Below are 21745 nucleotides of genomic sequence, written 5' to 3' on the forward strand. Positions count from 1 at the left end.
AAGGAATCATGTAGTAGATTTGAGCCAGCAGAGCTGAGGAGTTAGTCTGCTGTTATTACTCATCACCTGAACTTTCTCATGGCAGAAAGCCAAAGGAAAACCAGAGGTCCTGGTGAGGCTGCTCAACTTACATTAATGTGGGCTTCTATCTGGTCCACACTGCTACTTTTGTAAGGCTTCCTGGATGGCATTAATACCACAATAAACATGCATGATATCACCATGGCTCTTATGAAACATATGAATTACTTTAGTGCATTCTCATAGCACATAATCCAAAGGAAAAGGTACTTTATTTTAAAATGGAAAAAAAAGTGTCCATCTGCGTGTCTCAGCAGTCTCTCCAACAAGTTTCTTCTCGCTTGTGGCATTTAAAATTACAAACTAACATCTGTATCAAAGAGGATACAATATTTATCATTGGACAGTCATTGAAAATTATTAAGTACATATATGAATACAATTATATGAAGTTCCACATGAGACATACTCTCAGAGCAAAACTATCTCATTTCTGGTTGATTGGTTATTTCAAATGACAATAAAACAAAGGTTTTATTTGATGTTTCATTTTAGTATGGGTATTTTGCTAAACTTGAGCAGTCAGATGAAGGATAGAAAGCAAAATGTACACTAGGGGATTAAAGACAGAATTCTATTGGGGTGGGACAAATGTCAGTTCTGAGGGTCAGGAATACTTGGATTCAAATCCAATTTTACTAAGTGACCATAAAAAGTCATTTAACCTTTCTTTGACCTGCAGTTTTTCTCAGTTCCAGATTCATAATAAATGTTCAATGAATGTCTTAATTATCCCTGAGTTGGCTGTAGGATAAAAGGGAGTAAGTAAGGGTGACAATGCCCCTTACCTTACTTAACACATACGTATGGACATACTTGTACTATTCAGGCTCCACTCACTTTCCACACTTAGTCCAAAGCAGATGGATACTCTCCTTGCCTTGAGTTTCCTCTTTTTGGGAGACATGTAGCTCATAACAGAGGTGACAGTTGCATCTACTTTCAGATAATAGTTTAGCTGATGCTGTTCCTCCCCTTTAGCTGCCTGTTAAAAGCAAACCGAGGAATTATGCTTGGTTTCAAAGTGTTATCCAGTCAAGGATGGACCATCCTATCATCTGACCAGAACTCCATTCTCTGTCCAACCTTTGCCACCAGAAACAGTGGTCAGTAAGTCTCCACCAGTTACCACAATGGAAGTCTTTTTAATGCAGCAAAATACCAGCCAGGTAACACAATTTTACTCTCAGTTGTCAACAGGTACAAGGTTACTTTGGTTTTCTCAAAACCATATCTGCAGTTCATAAGCGTGCTTACACATGCTCTCTTTCCCCTTCTTTTAAAAAGTAAAATAAAACATTTTAAAAATTGCTACATTGTACAGTAACTTTCTCTTTTTCTTCACCTCAATGCCACTATTAAATATAATACTAGACACATAGTGACAATGAAAAAGGTAGTTCTCATTTATTTTAATGTGCGGGCTACATTTTACCTTCACCAATGTTTGGATATATAAATAAATACTAGATGTGAAATGACTTTGAAATGTAAAATGTAACTAAGATGTCGGAGAGTATTGATTATTTAAATCTTTGGTAATTTGAGCTCCTTCCTCTGATGGTGCTCAATTTATCCCTCTTCTATTCAACACCTTCAAAACATTTTCATCCAGGAAATATCAAAGCATTTGGGGAAAATTTTAGCTGCAGATTCATCAGTTGCTCTCCAAGTTGAATCTAATCCACATTTGGACTTAATTAACATGGGCCAACCATATGTGTGCACACTTTCTGAAAGGACCACACACAGATGGGAGCAGATACTGTATTTTTGTCCTTTCCAGCTACTATTGCTCATTGCATATGGGTATTTTCTATGATGCCTTTATGATATTTGGTAAACATGGGCCTTCCTGCTCAGCCACTAGGATTTTAGTCGGGAGAGGAGAACAGCTAATGAGCCAAGCAGTGTTGCCATTTATCTCCTCCACATCCCAAGGTCAACAGGAAAAAAAAAAAAAAGAAAAGAAAAAGAAAAAACAGCAAAAGTGCCTATTTGGAATTAATGGAGAGGAAAGCGTCTAATCATACAGCTCAGAACCAACCTGGGGTTTAGGTCCAGCCTTAGACAATATTGAAAAAATGATGTGTCTCTGTTGCCCAGCCACATTTTTCTGAGCCCTGTTTTTCATCTAGTTTCATGTTTCCCTTTGATTTTCTTAGTATGACAGTCTGCCCTTGGAGATATCAATAGGGAATCTGGGAATCTATCAATTCATTTACACAAAGAAGGAAATGAGTAATAGTACTTAAAACACATTTCTCTTCCTAGCTTTGCATCTTAATAGTCAAAGAAGCCTTTAGCTAAATGTTTATTCATTTATTAGATATAGCAGCTAAGAGTTGGAAGGTGTTTGAGTAAGGATGTATTGGGACCTTTGTGGAACTCCCAACAATTTATACACCATTAATTTTTCAAACTTTGATTAGGTGGAAAGCCTTCCCAGGTGCAGCCACATCTGTGGCTGCCCATGGACCAGGTGACAAGCTCAGGGCTGGAGTAGGCAGGACTCTCTCTGTGCGTTACATGATGTAAGTTCAAAGTAGCCATTTCATCAGAGAGCTTTCAGAAATGGTAAGTTAAAAACTTTCATTCCTTGCCTGCCTAACCAGACTTGGACCAATTCCTTTTGTTTTCTGTGAATAAAGATCCTCATGTGGGTACCTCAGGTTCGATTCAGGAGCATCAAGACATGCTTCTCTGATAGACCAAAAGGGCCCTCTAAGGAGCCAGGTCTGTAAGAATAGATAACCTGCTCTACCCGATCACTGAGAGTGCCTATCTAGGTCCCAAGGGAGTAATTAAAGGTCCTTTATTTGATTCTGTTCAGGTGTGTCTGATTCACATCATCAGAAGGATTAAGTGGGAGAGTTGCAAACAACTTCGAAGAGTTGAATAATAAATTGAAACTATTAGGATATATATCTGCAATTCTGATATTAAGTTGTGATCTCCTTCAAGAGACACACTGTCTTATTTTAGGTGTCTGGTGCCTGGTGCCCAATAAATATTTGCCAAAATATTGCTCAATGGATGTATAATACTACATTACAGCCCAGATGGAGTCCTGCTTAACACCAATCCCTCCACCCTAGGACCTAGAGCTAGTCTTCCCATGTACTCTGTTCTTTATGACCAGTACCATGAGATTTTCTAAAATTTTTGTTGTGGTTCATTCAACGCATGTTGCAGCCACCTCCCTAACTTCTTTTGAAACTTCTTGGTGGCCTATTTTCCAGACATCAGAGACAGTAACCTGATATGCTGCCATCACCCTGAGTAGAGTTCACTGCCTACTTTTGGCCTTTGCATACTGGCATGTGTTAAAAGGCATGATGGTCTTGGCTTCTTCTCTATCTCACCTAGAAACTGTCCTCCTACCCCTCTTAGCAGCTCTCCCAGTTTCCTAGCCACATCTACCATATTCTTGGTTGCCAGTGGACTGATTTTGGCTTCACTGCCCTGACTTAACCAGTATACCTCTCCAATGTGACTGAAGCCCATGATTATCACCCCTAACTTGTATCATTACCCCTAGTCCAATCACTTAGCAGCCTACTTGAGGCTAACTATCCTACCCTAATGTCGAGAGGCTGAGGGAGGAGAATCGCTTGAACCTGGGAGGTGGAGGTTGCAGTGAGCCGAGATCATGCCATTGCACTCCAGCCTGGGTGACAGAGCGAGACTCCATCTCAAAAGGGGGAAAAAAAAAGAAATAATATTTCCCAAAGGAGTGCTACTGTTACTAATTGTAGACCCCTTTCTTAAAACCTTCACCTTTTTGTCTATCACATTAATAGAAATCAAAGTCATCCCTCGGGATATGCTGGAGTAGTACTCCTTAAAATGTGCTCCAGGACACCAGCATTGGTGTAACCTGGGCTGCTTATCAAGAGGGCCTGATAATCTGCATTGTGACTAAGCCCATCAGACAATGCTTATGCCTACCAGAGACTGAAACCCACTATACTAAAAGATGTTTGATCAGTCAACCAGCCTAGCAGCGTTTTTGATCCCAGTGATTTCCTAATCTTCCCTCCCTCTCTCCATGTGTGGGTTGTATTAATGATGCACTTTTAACTTGACTTCTAATTTGCCCCCAGGCTAATTTCACTTAAGGTCTAGGTGGGTTAAGATGACACTCTTGTTTGATACTTGATGCATCCTGTCAAATCTCCCTGACACTAGAATGTCACATGGTTCAGAAATTTCAAGGTACAACTGGGAGGAAAGATTCAACGGATCAACATGGTACAGGAAGGCCTTCCTTATGTTCTCAGTGAAAGAGTGGATAGTGTTCTAGGACATTGGATGACCAAGCCCTGTGGAAGCAATAGATGTCTCACCTATCTGCCCAGATTGCCAAGAAGTTCCTATTTTAAGAAGTGTTCCCTGCACTTAAAGTTTTCGTCATATTCAAGACAGTAAATTTACCTATAAGAGGAAATCCTTCAAGCTGGTTGCCTTTACTTACAGTTTACAATCACAGAGATGTTGAGCAGGATGGGGATGTTTGTTGGGGGAGGCCCAGAGATTTAGTCAAGATCAAATAGCTCTTTATGGGTAAGCCAGGTCTATTACCCAGGTTTCTGGGCTGCCGGGAGAGGCTGGAGGAGTTTTTAAAACAACAAGCCATGAGAATTCTGGGTGTCTGAGGAAAAATGAAAGGGGTATCCCTGAGCAGGTACAAGGCAACTAAGGTGTCTATGATCAACTCTGCTGGCTTCATAGACAAAGGAGAATAATAAATTGGTAACAGATTATTTTCCTAAGGAGGAAAAGTGAAATGTGGTAGTGTGGGAAATAATAAAGGGAATTTGATGTGGATTAAAGCTGTATTCAAATCTAACTTTGGTCACTTACTGGTTTTATGAGTTTGGGAACAAAGCTTAAACTCTGTGAGCTTCCTAGAAAGGAAACTGGAAAAACAAAGAAGAAGAAAAAAAAAAAAAAAACCACTGAGTTCTCAGCTGAGACAAGATTCAGGGATAGGGTCCTGCTTGTTAGGAATTTCTCTCAGTGGGGTCTCCCATGCTGTTAATAGTTTTGACTCCCAAACTGCGGAGCCCCTCTAGGATAGTCAGATCTGCCACAAAGGCAGCAATAATTGTGTGTGACACCTCTGCTTCCTGAAGAAATGTGAAAAGGTCGTTTTGCAAAACAATCAAGTTCAGCAAGCCTATGATTAGGAATATTAAAGTTGGGTTGTTTCCAATAACAAACCAATATATAGTTGAATTCTGTGATGTTCTTAAAAGAACATGTTGTTTTAAGCTGTGTTCATTTTCATTATTATTATTTTTTTTAATTTTTTAAAAGTAAACTTTTCAAAACTATAATGAAATTTCCAGATATTTTGGTTTTGATTCACTGAAACCAATTATCCACATACCATCTAGTTATTTTCATATAATGAACATTTTTTTAAAGTTTAATTTTAATTTTTTGAATTGAAAATGGACAAATTATAGTTTTATATGTTTATGGGGTACAAAGTGATGTTATGATTTATGAATAGAATGTGGAGTTATTAAATCAAGCCAATTAGCATATCCATTCCCTCAAATACTTATTATTTTTTGTGGTGAGAACACTTGAAATTTACTACCCTAGCAGTTTTGAAATGTACAATGCACCATGATTTACTATTTTCACCATGCTATGCAATATATCTCCGAGAAAGAAAAATTTAGTCCTTCTGTCTAATTGAGGCTTTGTTTCCTTTTGCAGTGCTACTCATAATAGCCAAGTTATGAATGAACATATTTTTGTATGATGAAAATATTTATTTCTTCTTTGAAAAATAGAAAAAAATAGATTCTCATTATGGCAATAATAATTTTAAGCTCATGGAGCCTTTGAATTTTTTTCACCCTTAATAAGGTGCCAGTTCTGGTTTTTTTCCTTCTTTTTTTTTTTTTACTTTTTTTGGTTCTTTTAATCTGTCCTTATTTCAAAGAGTTCATGGCATTAATCTCCACAAAATTGTGTTTACAAAAAAATAAAGTCTTTATGCTGGGAAACAAAAACTAAATATCTGTATATCTATAGCTATATCTATACATGAACTCCATAAATGACAACAATTTTTCCTGTCCAAAATGTTATTTTTAAGTCAGTTGTTTAGAACCGTAAGCCACATTTATTCCTTTAGAGACATGTTGGGGGTTCTCAGAATAGCCCACAGAAGGTAGCTAATTTATTTAGCAATGAATGTGAAATGCTGTATGTTTGTGACAAATTTTTAACAATCATATGATTGTGATAGCAAAAAATTACTGAACAAAATGGAATTTTATAATTTTACCTTTCAGTTATTGTTTGAAGAAAGGCACATGTAATTACATGAAGATGAGAAAGCTGTTATAAATAGTTTTTATGGACATTTTCAAATAATTTATACTTCTCAATTCAGATAATGCAAGATAAAGAATAAAAACAAAATATGAATCATTCCACTAACCAAGAATATCTAATCTTAATATAATGGTGTGTTTAATTCCAAGATTTAAAACATGTTTTTACATTGCACTGTTTTATATCTTTATTTTTCTAATCATTATATTTTAATAACTTTGATGATTGTCAGCATGGATTCTTTGTCTAATCTGACTTCAAATCACAACCCTTTCCTTTCTTTAAAATACATGTGTTAACAGTAGCAAAGACTTGGAATCAACCCAAATGTCCATCAGTGACAGACTGGATTAAGAAAATGTGGCACATATACACCATGGAATACTATGCAGCCATAAAAAACGATGAGTTTGTGTCCTTTGTAGGGACATGGATGCAGCTGGAAACCATCATTCTCAGCAAACTATCGCAAGAACAGAAAACCAAACACCACGTGTTCTCACTCATAGGTGGGAACTGAACAATGGGATCACTTGGACTCAGGAAGGAGAACATCACACACTGGGGCCTATCATGGGGAGGGGGGAGGGGGGAGGGATTGCATTGGGGAGTTATACCTGATATAAATGATGAATTGATGGGTGCTGACGAGTTGATGGGTGCAGCACACCAACATGGCACAAGTATACATATGTAACAAACCTGCACGTTATGTACATGTACCCTAGAACTTAAAGTATAATTAAAAAAAAAAAATCCAAAATAAATAAATAAATAAATAAATAAAACCGTAGCAAAAAAAAAAAAGTGTTAAATTTTGTTTTGTTTGCTTTTACTTGAATAGATTGTAAAAATGAAGCAGAGAAAGGAAAGATAAAGGAAGCAGGAAGGCAGAGCAAGAATGAGCATGACAGCAAAGGAGAGTTTAGGCAACAGTGTGAGAATTCGAGGGGTCTTTGGATATAAAAGGTGTTTGAGATACGATGAACAGAATTTGAAGCAGTCAACTTTAGAAAAATAGGGATTGTAGTATTAGGATCAAATGAGAATAAGCATCATCTTACCTACCTCATTATTTGGTTGATGACAAAACAAATGTTGAGCAAGTTTAAGGTCTTGTTTGGGGGAAGAGATAGTTAGAGGCAGTACTAGGAAGGGAACCAAGATTTACTAATTCTCAATCCTAATTTCCTTCCTTGAATCTTGGAGATATAGAAAAATGGGAGAGCAAGAGGTGTGCATCATTCCCTTGAGGATTAAAAAGGGAAATGGTGGAAATGAGATGGTAGCTCAGCAAATATCCTGATATAAGGATCAGCCAGAGCTGACTGGAGTTCAAAAAAATTAAGGAAAGAGGAAAGTGGAGCAGAGTAACCCTTACTGGGTGTAGAGAGCTGAAAACTATGTAAAAACCATCATTTGTTTGTTTTGTAAGATAATGAGTAGTTTGTTTCTCCTTTTTTTTCCTTTTTAAATTTTTCATTTCCATAGGTTTTTGGGGTGAGTAGGTTGTTTTTCCTTTTCTTTTTCTTTTTAAATTTTTTATTTCCATAGGTTTTTGGGGAAAAGGTGGCATTTGGTTACCTAAGTTCTTTAGTGGTGATTTGTGAGATTTTGGTGCACCCAGCACCTGAGCAGTATACACTGAACCCAGTTTGTAATCTTTTATCCCTCACCTCCTTCCCACCCTTTCCCCTTGAGTCCCCAAAGTCCACTGTGTGATTCTTATGCCTTTGCATCCTCATAGCTTAGCTCCCACTTACGAGTGAGAACATATGATATTTGGTTTTCCATTCCTGAATTACCTCACTTAGAATAATGGTCTCCAATCCCATCCAGGTTGCTGTGAATGCCATTAATTCATTCCTTTTTATGGCTGAGTAGTATTCCATCATATATATGTACCACAGTTTCTTTATCCACTTGTTGATTAATGGGCATTTTGGTTGGTTCCACATTTTTGCAATTGCAAATTGTACTGCTATAAACGTGTGTGCAAGTATCTTTTTCATATAATAACTTCTTTTTCTCTGGTCGGATACCCAGTAGTGGGATTGCTGGAACAAATAATAGTTCTACTTATCTTTCTTTAAGGAATCTCCACACTGTTTTCCACAGTGGTTGTACTAGTTTACATTTCCTGTAGAAAGGTTCCCTTTTCACCACATCCATGCCAACATCTGTTTTTTTTTCTTTTTTTTTTTTTGATTATGGCCATTCTTGCAGGAGTAAGGTGGTATTGCACTGTGGTTTTCATTTGCATTATCCTGATCATTAGTGATGTTGAGCATTTTTTATGTTTGTTGTCCATTTGTGTATCTTCTTTTGAGAATAGTCTATTCATGTCCATAGCCCAGTTTTTGATGGGATTGTTTGTTTTTTTCTTGCTAATTTGTTTGAGTTTATTGTAGATTCTGGATATTAGTCCTTTGTCAGATGTATAGACTGTGAAGATTTTCTCCCACTCTGTGGGTTGGCTGTTTACTCTGCTGACTGTTCCTTTTGCCATGCAAAATAAACAAAAACATAAAGTAAGGGAAGAACACCCTATTCAACAAATGGTGCTGGGATAATTGGCAAGCCACATGTAGGAGAATGAAACTGGATCCTCATCTCTCACCTTATACAAAAATCAATTCAAGATGAATCAAGGACTTAAATCTAAGACCTAAAACTATAAATATTCTAGAAGATAACATTGGAAAAACCCTTCTAGACGTTGGCTTAGGCAAGGATTTCATGACCGAGAACCCAAAAACAAATGCAATAAAAACAAAGATAAATACGTGGGACTTAATTAAATAAACCATCATCTTTAAATGGGTTTTTCTAGCTCAAGAACTACTTGCTCCAGAATTATCAAAATTCAAGAATGCTAAAATATGTTGTTAACCTATCCATGTAGTAAATGAGAAGACTGTGGAGTTAAGCATTTGCCCATTTGATGTAAGAAGAACTAGCACTTACCATGATCAGTTATACTTATTACATCATTTCTGTCCTTGAAACAAAGTTCAAGGTATAATTCTAAAATAGTATAAACTTTGTATCTTTTGGACATTAGTGTAGGTAAGAGTCTATTGTTCTTGTTAAGTTATATCTCAGTGGTCTTCTTTATTCTAGTACAAAGCTGAGAACCACCATTTTAGGGGAAGGAGGGAGAATCAGAGGCTGGAAGATGAAAAATAGAGAGTAAGAGGTTATGATGAAATACTACAATATTTTTAAAAAATTATCAATGACTGGTCTTCATTTTAAAAACAAAAAACACTGCCCTGAGTTGGAGCTTAGATTTCGTTATTTGAATCAATGTCACTTTGCTTAATGCCAAGTGTCTTTTGTTTGTTTCTCAACAAGTGGACTTCTTAGATTTAAAAATGGTTTTTAATTTTTTTGTTTGCTAAGACTCACCTTGACCCTATCCTGTCCCATGGACTTGAAGAACTTTCCGATGGATGTCCAGACCTGTACGATGCAGCTGGAGAGTTGTAAGTCACCACTGTTGAAATGACTCCCTGCTTATTTTAACCAATGACCTGCTTCTTTCAGTATGTGATTAAAGAGAAAGGACCCTTATGACTCATTCCCTATATACTGACCAACCCCCAACATCCTAATGGAAAGACAAACCAAAGTGTGTGTGCGTGTGTGTGTGTCATACAAAATCTCATTATCAATATAGCATAGACAACCTTTCAAAGTAAAATGCAAAATAACTTTCCTTTGTCCCCCCCCCCCCAACCCCGCAAAATAGCCTGATTTAGTAAGCTTTTCAATGAAATGAAAATGTCTCCTGGGAAAATTAAAATTATTAGTCATTAAATTTTTATAGTGAATCACTCTTTAATCAGAAAATTGAATTTCTTTCCATCTTATGCCCGTATAGACCATCAACCCAAAAACGAATTCTGGCAGGATGGGATAATTGCTTTGAGAACAAGACATAAGGACCTTGGCCGGAGGAGGATGTAAGAATGAGGGGCATGAGATGAGATGGAATAAGATAGAATAAGAGGCATTTCTCTTAGATAAGCAGTGGATACACAAAACCATGGTGAAGCAAGTAGAAAAAGGCCATCTACTTTGTCCCCTTTATTACCTAACCCTGATGCCACTAAAATCTTTGACATGTGTCACCATAAGTTGCTGATGCCTCCACGGTAACAGGATTTTCAGTTAAGAGACATGAATTTCTTTCTGGCTTGGTCTATCAGTTTCTCTGTTTGTAAAATGCAGAGAATAATAAGTGCCACTGACCTACATGGATGTTAGGAGATTTAATGAGGCAGGGGCAAGGAAATACATTTAACTTCTTGGTTTAGAAAAATAATATGTGTAAAAAGACTTATCTATTATTTAAAAAGAGGTAGTGACAGGGTTGGTTTCATTCTGATCATTTAAAATCACTATGGATTTTCCTTGAAACATCCCAGAGAAATAAACAAAAAGATGAAACCTCTTTAAGAAGTTGTCATAGATAAAATGAAAATTTCTGATTTAAAATAGGCCTTATATATTTTTTTCCTTATCGCTCCTTCTCTTGAGAAGAAAGCTGAGAAAAACATTTTCTTACATAATGATTCCATCTTTCTATTTTCTCTACTGCTCCAAAATCTCCCCTGACTCAACCCAACACTTTTATTTTTTCTGTGAAACAGTAGCCATAGCTGTCAACTGATGCTCATCCAAGGCTCAGAAAATTTGAATTAGTAAATAAGCTCAGTCCTGGCATGAATAATGAAATCAAAGAAACATCATGTTTACCACTAACTTTGGATGTGAAGGGTGGGAAAAATAATTTTTTTCCTTTTCTATCCCATTATTACTTTCTTCATCCCTACCTCCTTACCTCTGCTGTCTTCCCCATGCTGGGACTTCAGGGTGACTGACAAGAACTTTTATTGTGGTGGCCAATGAGAAGCTTAACAGACAAGAACGTGGGGTATTTTGTGAGCTTAGAGTACTATTTGCTGGAGGTTTCCAAGGTGTATCCATACAGATAGGGTTTGCCATTCTCTTTGAGGATCATCAGTGCTTGTATAGGGCTTCTTTGTATCTCCTTGCTTTCAATGTTCTTCTTCTTCTTCTTCTTCTTCTTCTTTTTTTTTGGCTTTATGTTGAAAAGGTAGTCCAAAGAAACAGGAAAGTAGATTACAATTAAACTTGCCATTGATTTCTGGGTAGCTTTGGTGAGTCACTATCTTGCAGTAAATAAGAATAAGAATCCATAAACTTAAAAAAAACATGCTGAGGTTTTTGACCAGCCAAGACCTCACATAACATACTCTGTCCTCATCACTCTTATTTGAAAAGTTCAAATATTACAAACAAAGTGAGAAGGTAGAGAAATGGTGCATGAAAGAAGAGTAGGCTTCATTTCTAGGGTAGACAAAGATCTAGAAACAATTGACAGATGATGACCTAGCTAGCAGGAGCCTGGAGACTAAGAGCTAACTTTGGATTACCAAACTGATAACAATCTTATTTTGGATGATTTGAGTTATATAACAATATGATTTTTCATAATAGGCAATCTGTTTTACTTCATATTAATAATTGTGATGAGTGGGCCCATTTAGCAAGACACTAGCACAAAGCCTCAGCTCTGGCAAGTAAAGACAATCTTCAAAGGATTTTTATGTTTGTTTACTTGTTTGTTCTTCAGAAAGAGTTAGTGAATAAAAGGGCAGAAATCAATAAACTTTTTAGATTCCATTCTTTCATTACACAGAAAAAAATCCATCCATAAGTAGCTTTCTGTCTTAAATTTCTTTGGCTCCAATGACACAGAGTTGTAGTGATGATTGCAGCTCTTTTATTAAGAGTGCTGTTGAATTGACTGAGCATATGCCCGCTTTAGATGGTTTCCTTGTTTGTTTCTTTACATGGGTAGACTTTCAAGCTTTCTTGGAAAGCCATATTCAGTTTTCACTATGATTTCTTTACCTCAGTTGGGTACACGATGAATGACCTGATATTTGAGTGGTTAAGCGATGGTCCAGTGCAAGTTGCTGAAGGATTGACCCTGCCCCAGTTTATTCTGAAAGAAGAGAAGGAACTTGGCTACTGTACAAAGCACTACAACACTGGTAAGTTTTGTTTTTTTTTTTTTTTTTTTTTTTTTTTTTTTTAGCTGTTAAACACAAGTGAGCTCCATTTGCAGCTTGGAGTATATATCTCATTACTTTAATTGCTGCATATTTACCAGGAAAATAGACCTATGTGGCATGGACCTGATTTGACTCAAAACTCCCTCAACAGATAAGATTCCTATACTCTCTGGAATAGGTCAGCAAACACAAGAGGTAATTCCTCCAGAACATAGAGAGAAGGAGAGAGGATTTAGGATCTTTTGCTGTTCCCTAGCTGACCATCTGTTGTCAAATGAGTCTGGGGAAGGGTGTAGAAAACCTCATTAGTGGTGCAGAAAACATGAATTCTGGCTCCTTTCTGGCATCCGCTCTTGCCATTGGATGCTTAGGTAAATTTGCCCCCTCTGCCTTACTGTCTTAGTGCCTAGTGGAAAAGAGGGACAATAACACAGGTCTTTGTAAACCCAGAAATAGAGCTGTTGTGTTCTTCAGTCCTAGATAGTAATAGAAGTTTGGATGAAAGTCAGCTGGCAGGAATTCAGCTGGCTCTAAAGTCATGTGTTATCAATAGTACTGACAGACACATGGGGTTGGGGGACAGGTGGTGGAGGAAGAACTTGAGGTGGTAGCAACAAATAGGCATCTGTTGTTTTCTGGAAGATTTTACCTGTCCAGAAAAGTTGATGGTTTTTCCAAGAAAACCAAGAAAAGCTATGGTGTTCAATACCATGCAAGCTGATCATGGAGAGACAACCAAGACATGATGGTTTGTCCAGTAACTGATCTAGGTCCCTTGCTGGGGAAAACAGTTTATGCACACTTGTTCCAGCGGCCAACAGTGATACTTATGAAGTAACCAAAACCTGATTCCAAGGAGTTTCTTTTTTCTGACCAAGAAGGATTCAACCCTATGTCTTGTAATCTGTATGGAATAAGCAAAATTACCTTCTGGGGTTCTAACTCCAAGTCAATTAAGGAGAAAAAAAGTGGGAAGGGGTAGGAATATCTATCTCTTAAATGTTAAAAGTTTTAATGCCTTTATATGACCTCCTTTTACAGGGAAAGAAACAATGTACGTAGTTCCTAGGCATATGCTAAATGTACTGAAGCAATTACCCAGAAAGCTAGGAAATTTTTACAATGACTAGATTATACACTGGCTTATACAAATGTACATTTTTCTCTTGCCATTAATAACACAATGATAGATACACAGTTCTTTAAATACTTTGTAGTTTTATGTAAACTGTACTTCTTTGGAGGAAATGGCTTCGACTATTACACAGTGTATGTCGTGTGTTACGTATTATATGCTATATAGTATATGCTATTAATATAATATACTATATATTACATATAACCCCACAAAATTTGAATATTTTATTTCCACTGGTAATTTTCTGTCAGTCTTGTAAATTCTGAAGCTCTAAAACAATCAAGCTGCAGCAAGCACAGATTTTAAAAATTAAATATGCCTTATGGTTTTGGTCCAGTGACTCTTTAGATCACACATTTTCACACTATTATTATCACTATTATTGCACAGTAATTATTTCTATTACTGGTTCAGTTGGAGAAGAGTTGAATTGGTTATGCAGGGTGAACATTTTGTGCAATCTTCCAAATCCATCTGCAGTAGTCTTTTTTTTTTTTTTTTTAAACAACATGGGATAGCGGAATTGGAAATATAAATTCAGACTAGACTTTAAATGATCATTTACTCCTTCTAGGAAAGTTTACCTGCATTGAGGTCAAGTTTCATCTGGAACGCCAAATGGGATATTATTTGATCCAGATGTACATCCCAAGCCTGCTTATAGTAATTTTGTCCTGGGTTTCCTTTTGGATAAACATGGATGCAGCCCCTGCCAGGGTCGCACTGGGCATCACCACAGTCTTAACGATGACCACCCAGAGTTCAGGCTCCAGGGCATCTCTGCCAAAGGTAAGAAATCTTGCTTGATAACATTTGACATGAAAGGTTCCCAAAGGTCTTGTGGGCTGGAGAGTTCTGTGAGGACAGAAATGTTGGCCACTCTATGACACTGTCGTAGATATGAATGCAATAAGAGGACAGAAAGCTGAGTTTGAGAGAGTCAGGGATCTGGGAACATGGGGAACCCTCAAAATCATATCATTTAGAGGAAAGGGAAATCAGTATTGAGAGTGAAGAGAAATGCGTAGAGGCAGAAACATGGCTTAGAGATTCTAGAAAGCCCTTGAGTGCTTTTGACCTCGGTTGTTTATGAGCCATGAAGCGAGCAAGAATTGGAGTAAGACTGATGCAATTTAGGCCATATTTTCAAGTATTATTGGTGAAACTATTGCAATTCATATGTTCAATGAAGTCATTTACAGTAATAAAAATTTGAATTAGGCTCCTGGAAATTTACACAGAAGAGCCATATCAATGAATATATGTAAGAAATTAATGTACAGTATTAGGGTGCAGCAATCTGATATATGAAACATTGCTATGCCTTAATTTCCTTTAATGGCTGATATGCTACCATTTTTGAGTGACACAGTTACCTAGAGAAGGAACAGTAGAGTCATCCAAAATGGTGAAAATTCCTAGAACTGTGGCATGGTGACAGAGGAGTGTGGGATCGATATCAGGGACATATAGACATTTTGTAGCACCTCAAATAATAATCCATAAGTGGCTGTGTAATCTATTTTTATAAAAAGCAGGCCATCTGCATTTGTAAATATTGCTTAAGCAAGTAATGATAAATGTCCCACTTTTGAAATGCTCTAGCACCCCATAAGTGTGCCTTTGTGTTGCTTCCCCATTCCACTGAGTACAGTGAGCCATTGGCTTCAATTTTCCAGAATGTGAGTTCAATTTAGGATTCAGTGTACATTGTCTCATACTGGTTGAGCAGTCTCTCCAAAATGCATTTCAGGAAAATAACGAAGATATAATCCCATATTTTTGCTGGCTTGAGTTTATGTTTGGTTGTGCTGAATTTGACATAATGAGAAATGTTAGACCATGTTCCACATTATTTCCCATGTCCAGAATATAAGATGACATATGGAGGAGGTCTGTGGTTATAATAGAGGTGGGCTGAATACTGGAGAAATATTTACACAACTTATTAAGTCCCATGCCTCCAAAGATAAACATTAGGTTTTATATGGTCATGGAGAAAGGAATAGAGATATCTCTAATACTTTTTTATCTAGAGTAACAAATAGTGTAATGTACCTGTATTATTTTTCTATTGGAATACAGATGTCAGAAATACTAACAGCTTTTTTAATCTGTATAATCAAAAATCAATTTTACCTAATAGCACTTTTAATCCACTCTGTGCCCCTCCCAAACAGGTCATTTGCTTATTTCTTATTAGTTATTAGCTACTGCCATTACTGCGTGCCATGCCATTAAACCTCAGGATGTACAAACATATATTTTACAATTTAATAGACAGCTAAAATACTGGTGACAAATTGTAAGCATATAATGTCAAAATATAAGACATTTAGCCTCCAACTGTTCATTGCTATGAAAAGAGTAGTCATTTATCTTCAAAATGGGAGTTTGAGTTTTTATAAATTTGTTATTCATTTTATAAAGCTGTTACGATTCTGCATCAGTGGTCAAAACTATTGCTAAATAAATGTTCACTGATCGGTGATCTTTGTATGTAGAGGCAATCAGGAACTCGGATAAACCAAAAGACAGTATAATCAAAAATCATTTTATACTTGGCTCTGAACTCATGGTGGTTATCCTTTTGCCGCCATTATGTTTATCTTCCTCCATATACTTTTCTTATGCTGTTATTAAACATGGTTGGCTTTCAACTGACCATGAGGAAATGTAACTTATGTAGATGATGGTGTGAAACAAACATGGGATAAAAGGTGAGTTATGGAAAATGAAACTTGGTCATACAGTTACTTATACATGTGCATTCATGTAAATACTCATTTTAATTTATAAAGACTGCAATCCCTGGCCAGATGCTCCACTGTGGTGATTGTACAGTTACTGCAGGGCCTCCTTCAATGCCCTGTACAGAGTACACATGTACATTACACTTTAAAAGTAAGATGTTTGTTATAGAAAAGATAGAAAACACAGAAAACATGATTAACGTTAACCAACCATTAAATAACTGTTGTTAAGATTTCAGTATATTTTCTTTCAGTCTTTTTTTCTATGTGCATTTATGGGCAAGCCCACTCACATGCACACACAGAAAACTGAGATCAAACTTTTACACCATCTTAGATATTTAGAGTTTTCTTTTTTGCTTTTGTAAGTATGATAATTATAAGTACATTTGCATAAAAGTGTTTGTAGCCCACTGTGTTCTAGATAATATATATATAGTTTTTAATTTTTAAAAACTTTCAATGAGAAAAAAGAAGGGACTGAGCATGTTTAGAGTGGATGAGGGAAGATCTATGAGAAGATATTTGATGGGATATATGTTCTATGCAGGCAAGAACTTTGTCTTGTTCATTCTGTTAACTTCAACACCTAGAACAGTATGTGGCTTAGACTAGACGACCAATACATCCTCATTGGACGGATAAATTAATGAACAGCCATGTTCTCCCATGTGAGGCCATGTTGAAGACATTAGGTTGGTGCAAAAGTAATTGTGGCTTTTGTCATTAACAGTAATGGCAAATATTGCAATTACTTTTGTACCAACCTAGTAGATTAGACTTGAAGCAGAATCCATGGGTAAAAGTTATACAGAAAAGTATTTGAGTTTTAATGTACAGAAGAATCTCATAATAATATGACATGTACTATAAAGGACAGGAATTTCTCTACAGTATGTCTCCCTTTCCAAAAATTCCCAAGCAGACTTTGCGAAGTTAAGAATATACGAACAAATTTACAAGAAAAAAAAAAAACCATCAAAAAATGGGCAAAGGACAGAATAGACACTTCTCAAAAGAAGAGATTTATGCAACCAACAGACATATGAAAAAATACTCATCATCACTGGTCATTAGAGAAATGCAAATCAAAACCACAAGGAAATACCATCTCATGCCAGTTAGAATGGCGATCATTAAAAAGTCAGGAAACAACAGGTGCTGGAGAGGTTGTGGAAAAATAGGAATGCTTTTACACTGTTTGTGGGAGTGTAAATTAGTTCAACCATTGTGGAAGACAGTGTGACGATTCCTCAAGGATCTAGAACTGGAAATACCATTTGACCCAGCGATCCCATTACAGGGCATATACCCAAAGGATTATAAATCATTCTATGATAAAGACACATGCACACGTATGTTTATTGTGGCACTACTCATAATAGTAAAGTCTTGGAACCAACCCAAATGTCCATCAGTGATAGACTGGATTAAGAAAATGTGGCACACATACACCATGGAATACTATGTAGCCATAAAAAAGGATGAGTTCATGGCCGGGCGCAGTGGCTCAAGCCTGTAATCCCAGCACTTGCGGATCACGAGGTCAGGAGATCGAGACCATCCTGGCTAACACAGTGAAACCCCGTCTCTACTAAAAAATACAAAAAACTAGCTGGGTGTGGTGGCGGGCGTCTGTAGTCCCAGCTACTTGGGAGGCTGAGGCAGGAGAATGGCATAAACCCAGGAGGCGGAGCTTGCAGTGAGCTGAGATCCGGCCACTGCACTCCAGCCTGGGCGACAGAGCGAGACTCCGTCTCAAAAAAAAAAAGAAAAAAAAAAAAAAAGATGAGTTCATATCCTTTGCAGGGACATGGATAAAGCTGGAAACCATCATTCTTAGCAAACTAACACAGGAACATAAAACCAAACACCACATGTTCTCATTCACAAGTCAGGGTTGAACAATGAGAATACATAGACACAGGGAGGGGAACATCATACACTGGGGCCTGTCAGGGACTGGGGGGTGGCTAGGGGAGGGATAGCATTAGGAGAAATACCTAGTGTAGATGATGAGTTGATGGGTGCAGCAAACCACCATGGCACGTGTATACCTATGTAACAAAACTGCACGTTCTGCACATGTAACCCAGAACTTAAAGTATAATAATAAAAAAAAGAACAAAGACATATCTTGAAACATATGCAGGCCTTGATCTAAATCTTAGAGCCTTTACTTCACTCAACCTCTCTAAGTTTGTTTCATCATTTCTAAAATGAGAACATGATTATCTACCCCTTAAAAAATTAAATGAGGGTGAGATGAAGCAGTACTTATATAAATTGTTTAGCTCATGTTTTCTACATTGTTGGTATTCAACTCATTCTGGTTATTTTTATTGTTATTGTTCCCTGTCCATAATGTAGTAGAAAAGACTGCTCCATTGGATGAGAGGTTATATTAGAAAATGCATAAAGGGCCTTATGAATAGAAGATGGCCTGTTCTTTGGATGGCTCACTATTCACTTATAGTTGTACTGTCAATGAGATTAACCAAAGTTTGTCATATGTGTGTGTGTACATGATACAATTAGTCCTCCATATCTGCAGGTTCTACATTTGCAGATTCAACAAACCATTGATCAAAAATATTTTTTAATAAAAGCAAAACAACAATAAAAATAATACAACCAAAATAACCAGTACAGCATAACAACTATACAATATTTGCATTGTATTGGCTATTATAAGTAATCTAGAGATGATTTAAAGTATATGGGAGGATGTGCATAGGTTATATGCAAATAATACTCCATTTTATATAAGGGACTTGAGCATCCACAGATTTTCGTATTTGCAAAGGTCCTAGAACCAATCCCCTGTGGATACCAAGGGGCAACTATGTATGTATGCACAAATACACACGTGTGTGTTTTTTACAGATAGTTGATTAAATGGGTTAAGCTCCAGAGGGTCTGAACAAGATACGACTCAATTTTTCCCCACTCGCTGCCATTAAATACCCTCACTTGGCTATGTCTTCTCTGCCCATGGAGGATTCTATAGATTCTCAGTACTATATGCTATGCTATTACACCTGGAATGTACAAATGTGTATTTTTCAATTTAATAGACAGCTAACATATCAGTGACAAATACCTTAGGATAGTCTATTATCAGACTTTAAAAAAATTATCTAATCTGAAACAAAACTTCAGTCTCATGTACAATTCAATGCTCTTTTCTTCCCTTGCCGCATGCTCAGGCCTGACTTTTGCCTTGAAAATGTACAGTGATGTGGAGCACATTGTCTGTTCCTTCACAGTTCCTCCCCTGTATTTCCAACTTTTTTCCTCACTCATGTTGCTGACTTCACCATTGTTGAGGGCTGAGGGTAATGGGAAAGATGGAGGAAAGTCGCATGTGACCGACGCTGTGGTATACTATTAGTGCCTTCTCTAATGGCAAGCCCCCAAATGCTGGATTTCTTGCGAGGTGAACATGAGTTTTTTGGAGTCCCCGGGGCATCCCACATACTACACCATTTCCAGATGAATAATGTACTCTCTGGGTGATGTCTTATCATCTCCTCTTAGCTATCACCTCCTAGTAGCATATCCCATACAACTTCTTACTCCTCAGGTCCCCTTCCTCAAGAAGATAGCCCTCCTGGTTGACGTGTTTTCCAGATGACTCACATTTGGCTATCTTCCACACCATTTATTAGGCTCACTAAGAACTTGTGCATTATTGCCTTGCTAAACGATAGAAATGCAACTTAACCAACTGCTAATCTTTCTGCTTTCACCCTACTATCATGGGTATTCCAGCTAACCTACTGCCTTCAAAATTCATTCAGGTGAGAAACAGATATTGGTGTTCACATTTTCATATAAAACCCAAATGACTAAGGACAAATGAGAGATTCTCTTAAGAACTCTGATCCAGGGGCAACTTGTTGGAATTTCAGCAGCTTACCAAATATATGGCATATGGAAGAGATACCAGTCTTTTCTCTTACAGGGGTGGGTATAAGCCACCTTCTACCCATCTTTAGGAGAATAGGGAGAACGCCACAGCACTGTCAACATCCACAAATTCCATTACTTCAGTTAATGTTTTCAAATGTCTGGTTTTCTGTAATAATACAGGGTGTCGGATGTTAGAGTCTCTAGACAGCATTTTCTGTCTTCTAGAAAGTACTGTATCTGACATGTGTATGTGTAGTGTCTCCCTTTAGTGTAAGGCTTTACTAAAAATGCTGAGGCAACAAGAATATCCTATTCCCATACTGTTACACATATAAATATACACTCTTAATTTTAGACTTTTATCCCTATGAGGGCAAGGACTTCACTGATCATGGAAATGTGCATGTACCCACCCCTCAGCACAACACCTGGTTCACAGTAGGTGCTCAGTAAAGAGTAAATCAGTGAATACATGAACAGTGTTGAAAATACTTGTAATCAAGGGGTATTCCCAGTATAATTCAATTGATGATTCATCATCCATTTATTTATTCAACTAACACTTACTGAATGTTTTATCTGTGCCATGCATTCTTCTAGGGGTCAAAGATAAAACACAGCCCCTACCCCTAGGGGCTTGTAATCTGCTAGGCCAGAGATAGGCATTTGGAATGATGATTATTCAACAATGTACAGTATAAAGATATATGAAGTAGGATGCCTAACCTATTAAGTGAAGGAGGGAGGAATGGGTGGGTGAAGAAGGGAGAGAAGAGAGGGGGAGGGAGCAAAGGAAGTAGAGAGAGCAGGAGCAGACTTAGGAAAATGGCCTGAAGGAGGGAGCCTAAGCTGAATACGAGGCATATTAAGTAGGTGAAGTAGGAGGAGGTAAAGGGTATTCCAGGCAATGAGGACCTTCTACTCATAATATTTGGGCTACACTTTTAAAATAAGGCTTTCTAGAAGAAAATCTGGGCACATTTCAAACATGCTTCACACATTTTAAACAAGTTTTCAAGTAAGAAACTTGTGTTTATTGATTCCAAGTTAATTTCCTACCTTCCTGCCAACCAATACTTTTTGTGTTTTTGTTCTTGATTTTTTTGTTTTTCAGAAGTTCAATCTCTTCTCTAAATACAGGGAAATCAAATACCAGCATGATAAGTGTTTCGTCGGTATCTTCCCCTTTGAAGCTATAAAATTGGTTTTTAAACATACATCTCTGCCAACCCCCAAGAAGCTGTTGTGCTGGCAATACTTCTTTTAACTGTTTTTTTTTTGTTTTTGTGTTTGTTTTTTTTTATTATTATACTTTAAGTTCTAGGGTACATGTGCATAACGTGCAGGTTTGTTACATATGTATACTTGTGCCATGTTGGTGTGCTGCA

The 21745-nt window shown here is 37.2% G+C and overlaps 1 protein-coding gene across 5 annotated transcripts in view; it reads left to right on the forward strand.

Annotated features, from left to right (window-relative positions):
* GLRA2 (glycine receptor, alpha 2) overlaps positions 1-21745 on the forward strand; it is a 236029-nt gene that overhangs the window by 63935 nt on the left and 150349 nt on the right. For all 5 annotated transcript variants that reach the window (XM_011957866.1, XM_011957868.1, XM_011957864.1 and 2 more), the window contains 3 exons: positions 9847-9929; positions 12393-12530; positions 14264-14478. In XM_011957866.1, coding sequence (XP_011813256.1) covers positions 9847-9929; positions 12393-12530; positions 14264-14478 — 436 coding nt within the window. The remainder of the gene's footprint in view (positions 1-9846; positions 9930-12392; positions 12531-14263; positions 14479-21745) is intronic.

Source organism: Colobus angolensis, unplaced genomic scaffold (assembly GCF_000951035.1).
Source record: "Colobus angolensis palliatus isolate OR3802 unplaced genomic scaffold, Cang.pa_1.0 Scaffold450, whole genome shotgun sequence".
In the NCBI taxonomy this organism is placed as follows: domain Eukaryota; kingdom Metazoa; phylum Chordata; class Mammalia; order Primates; family Cercopithecidae; genus Colobus; species Colobus angolensis.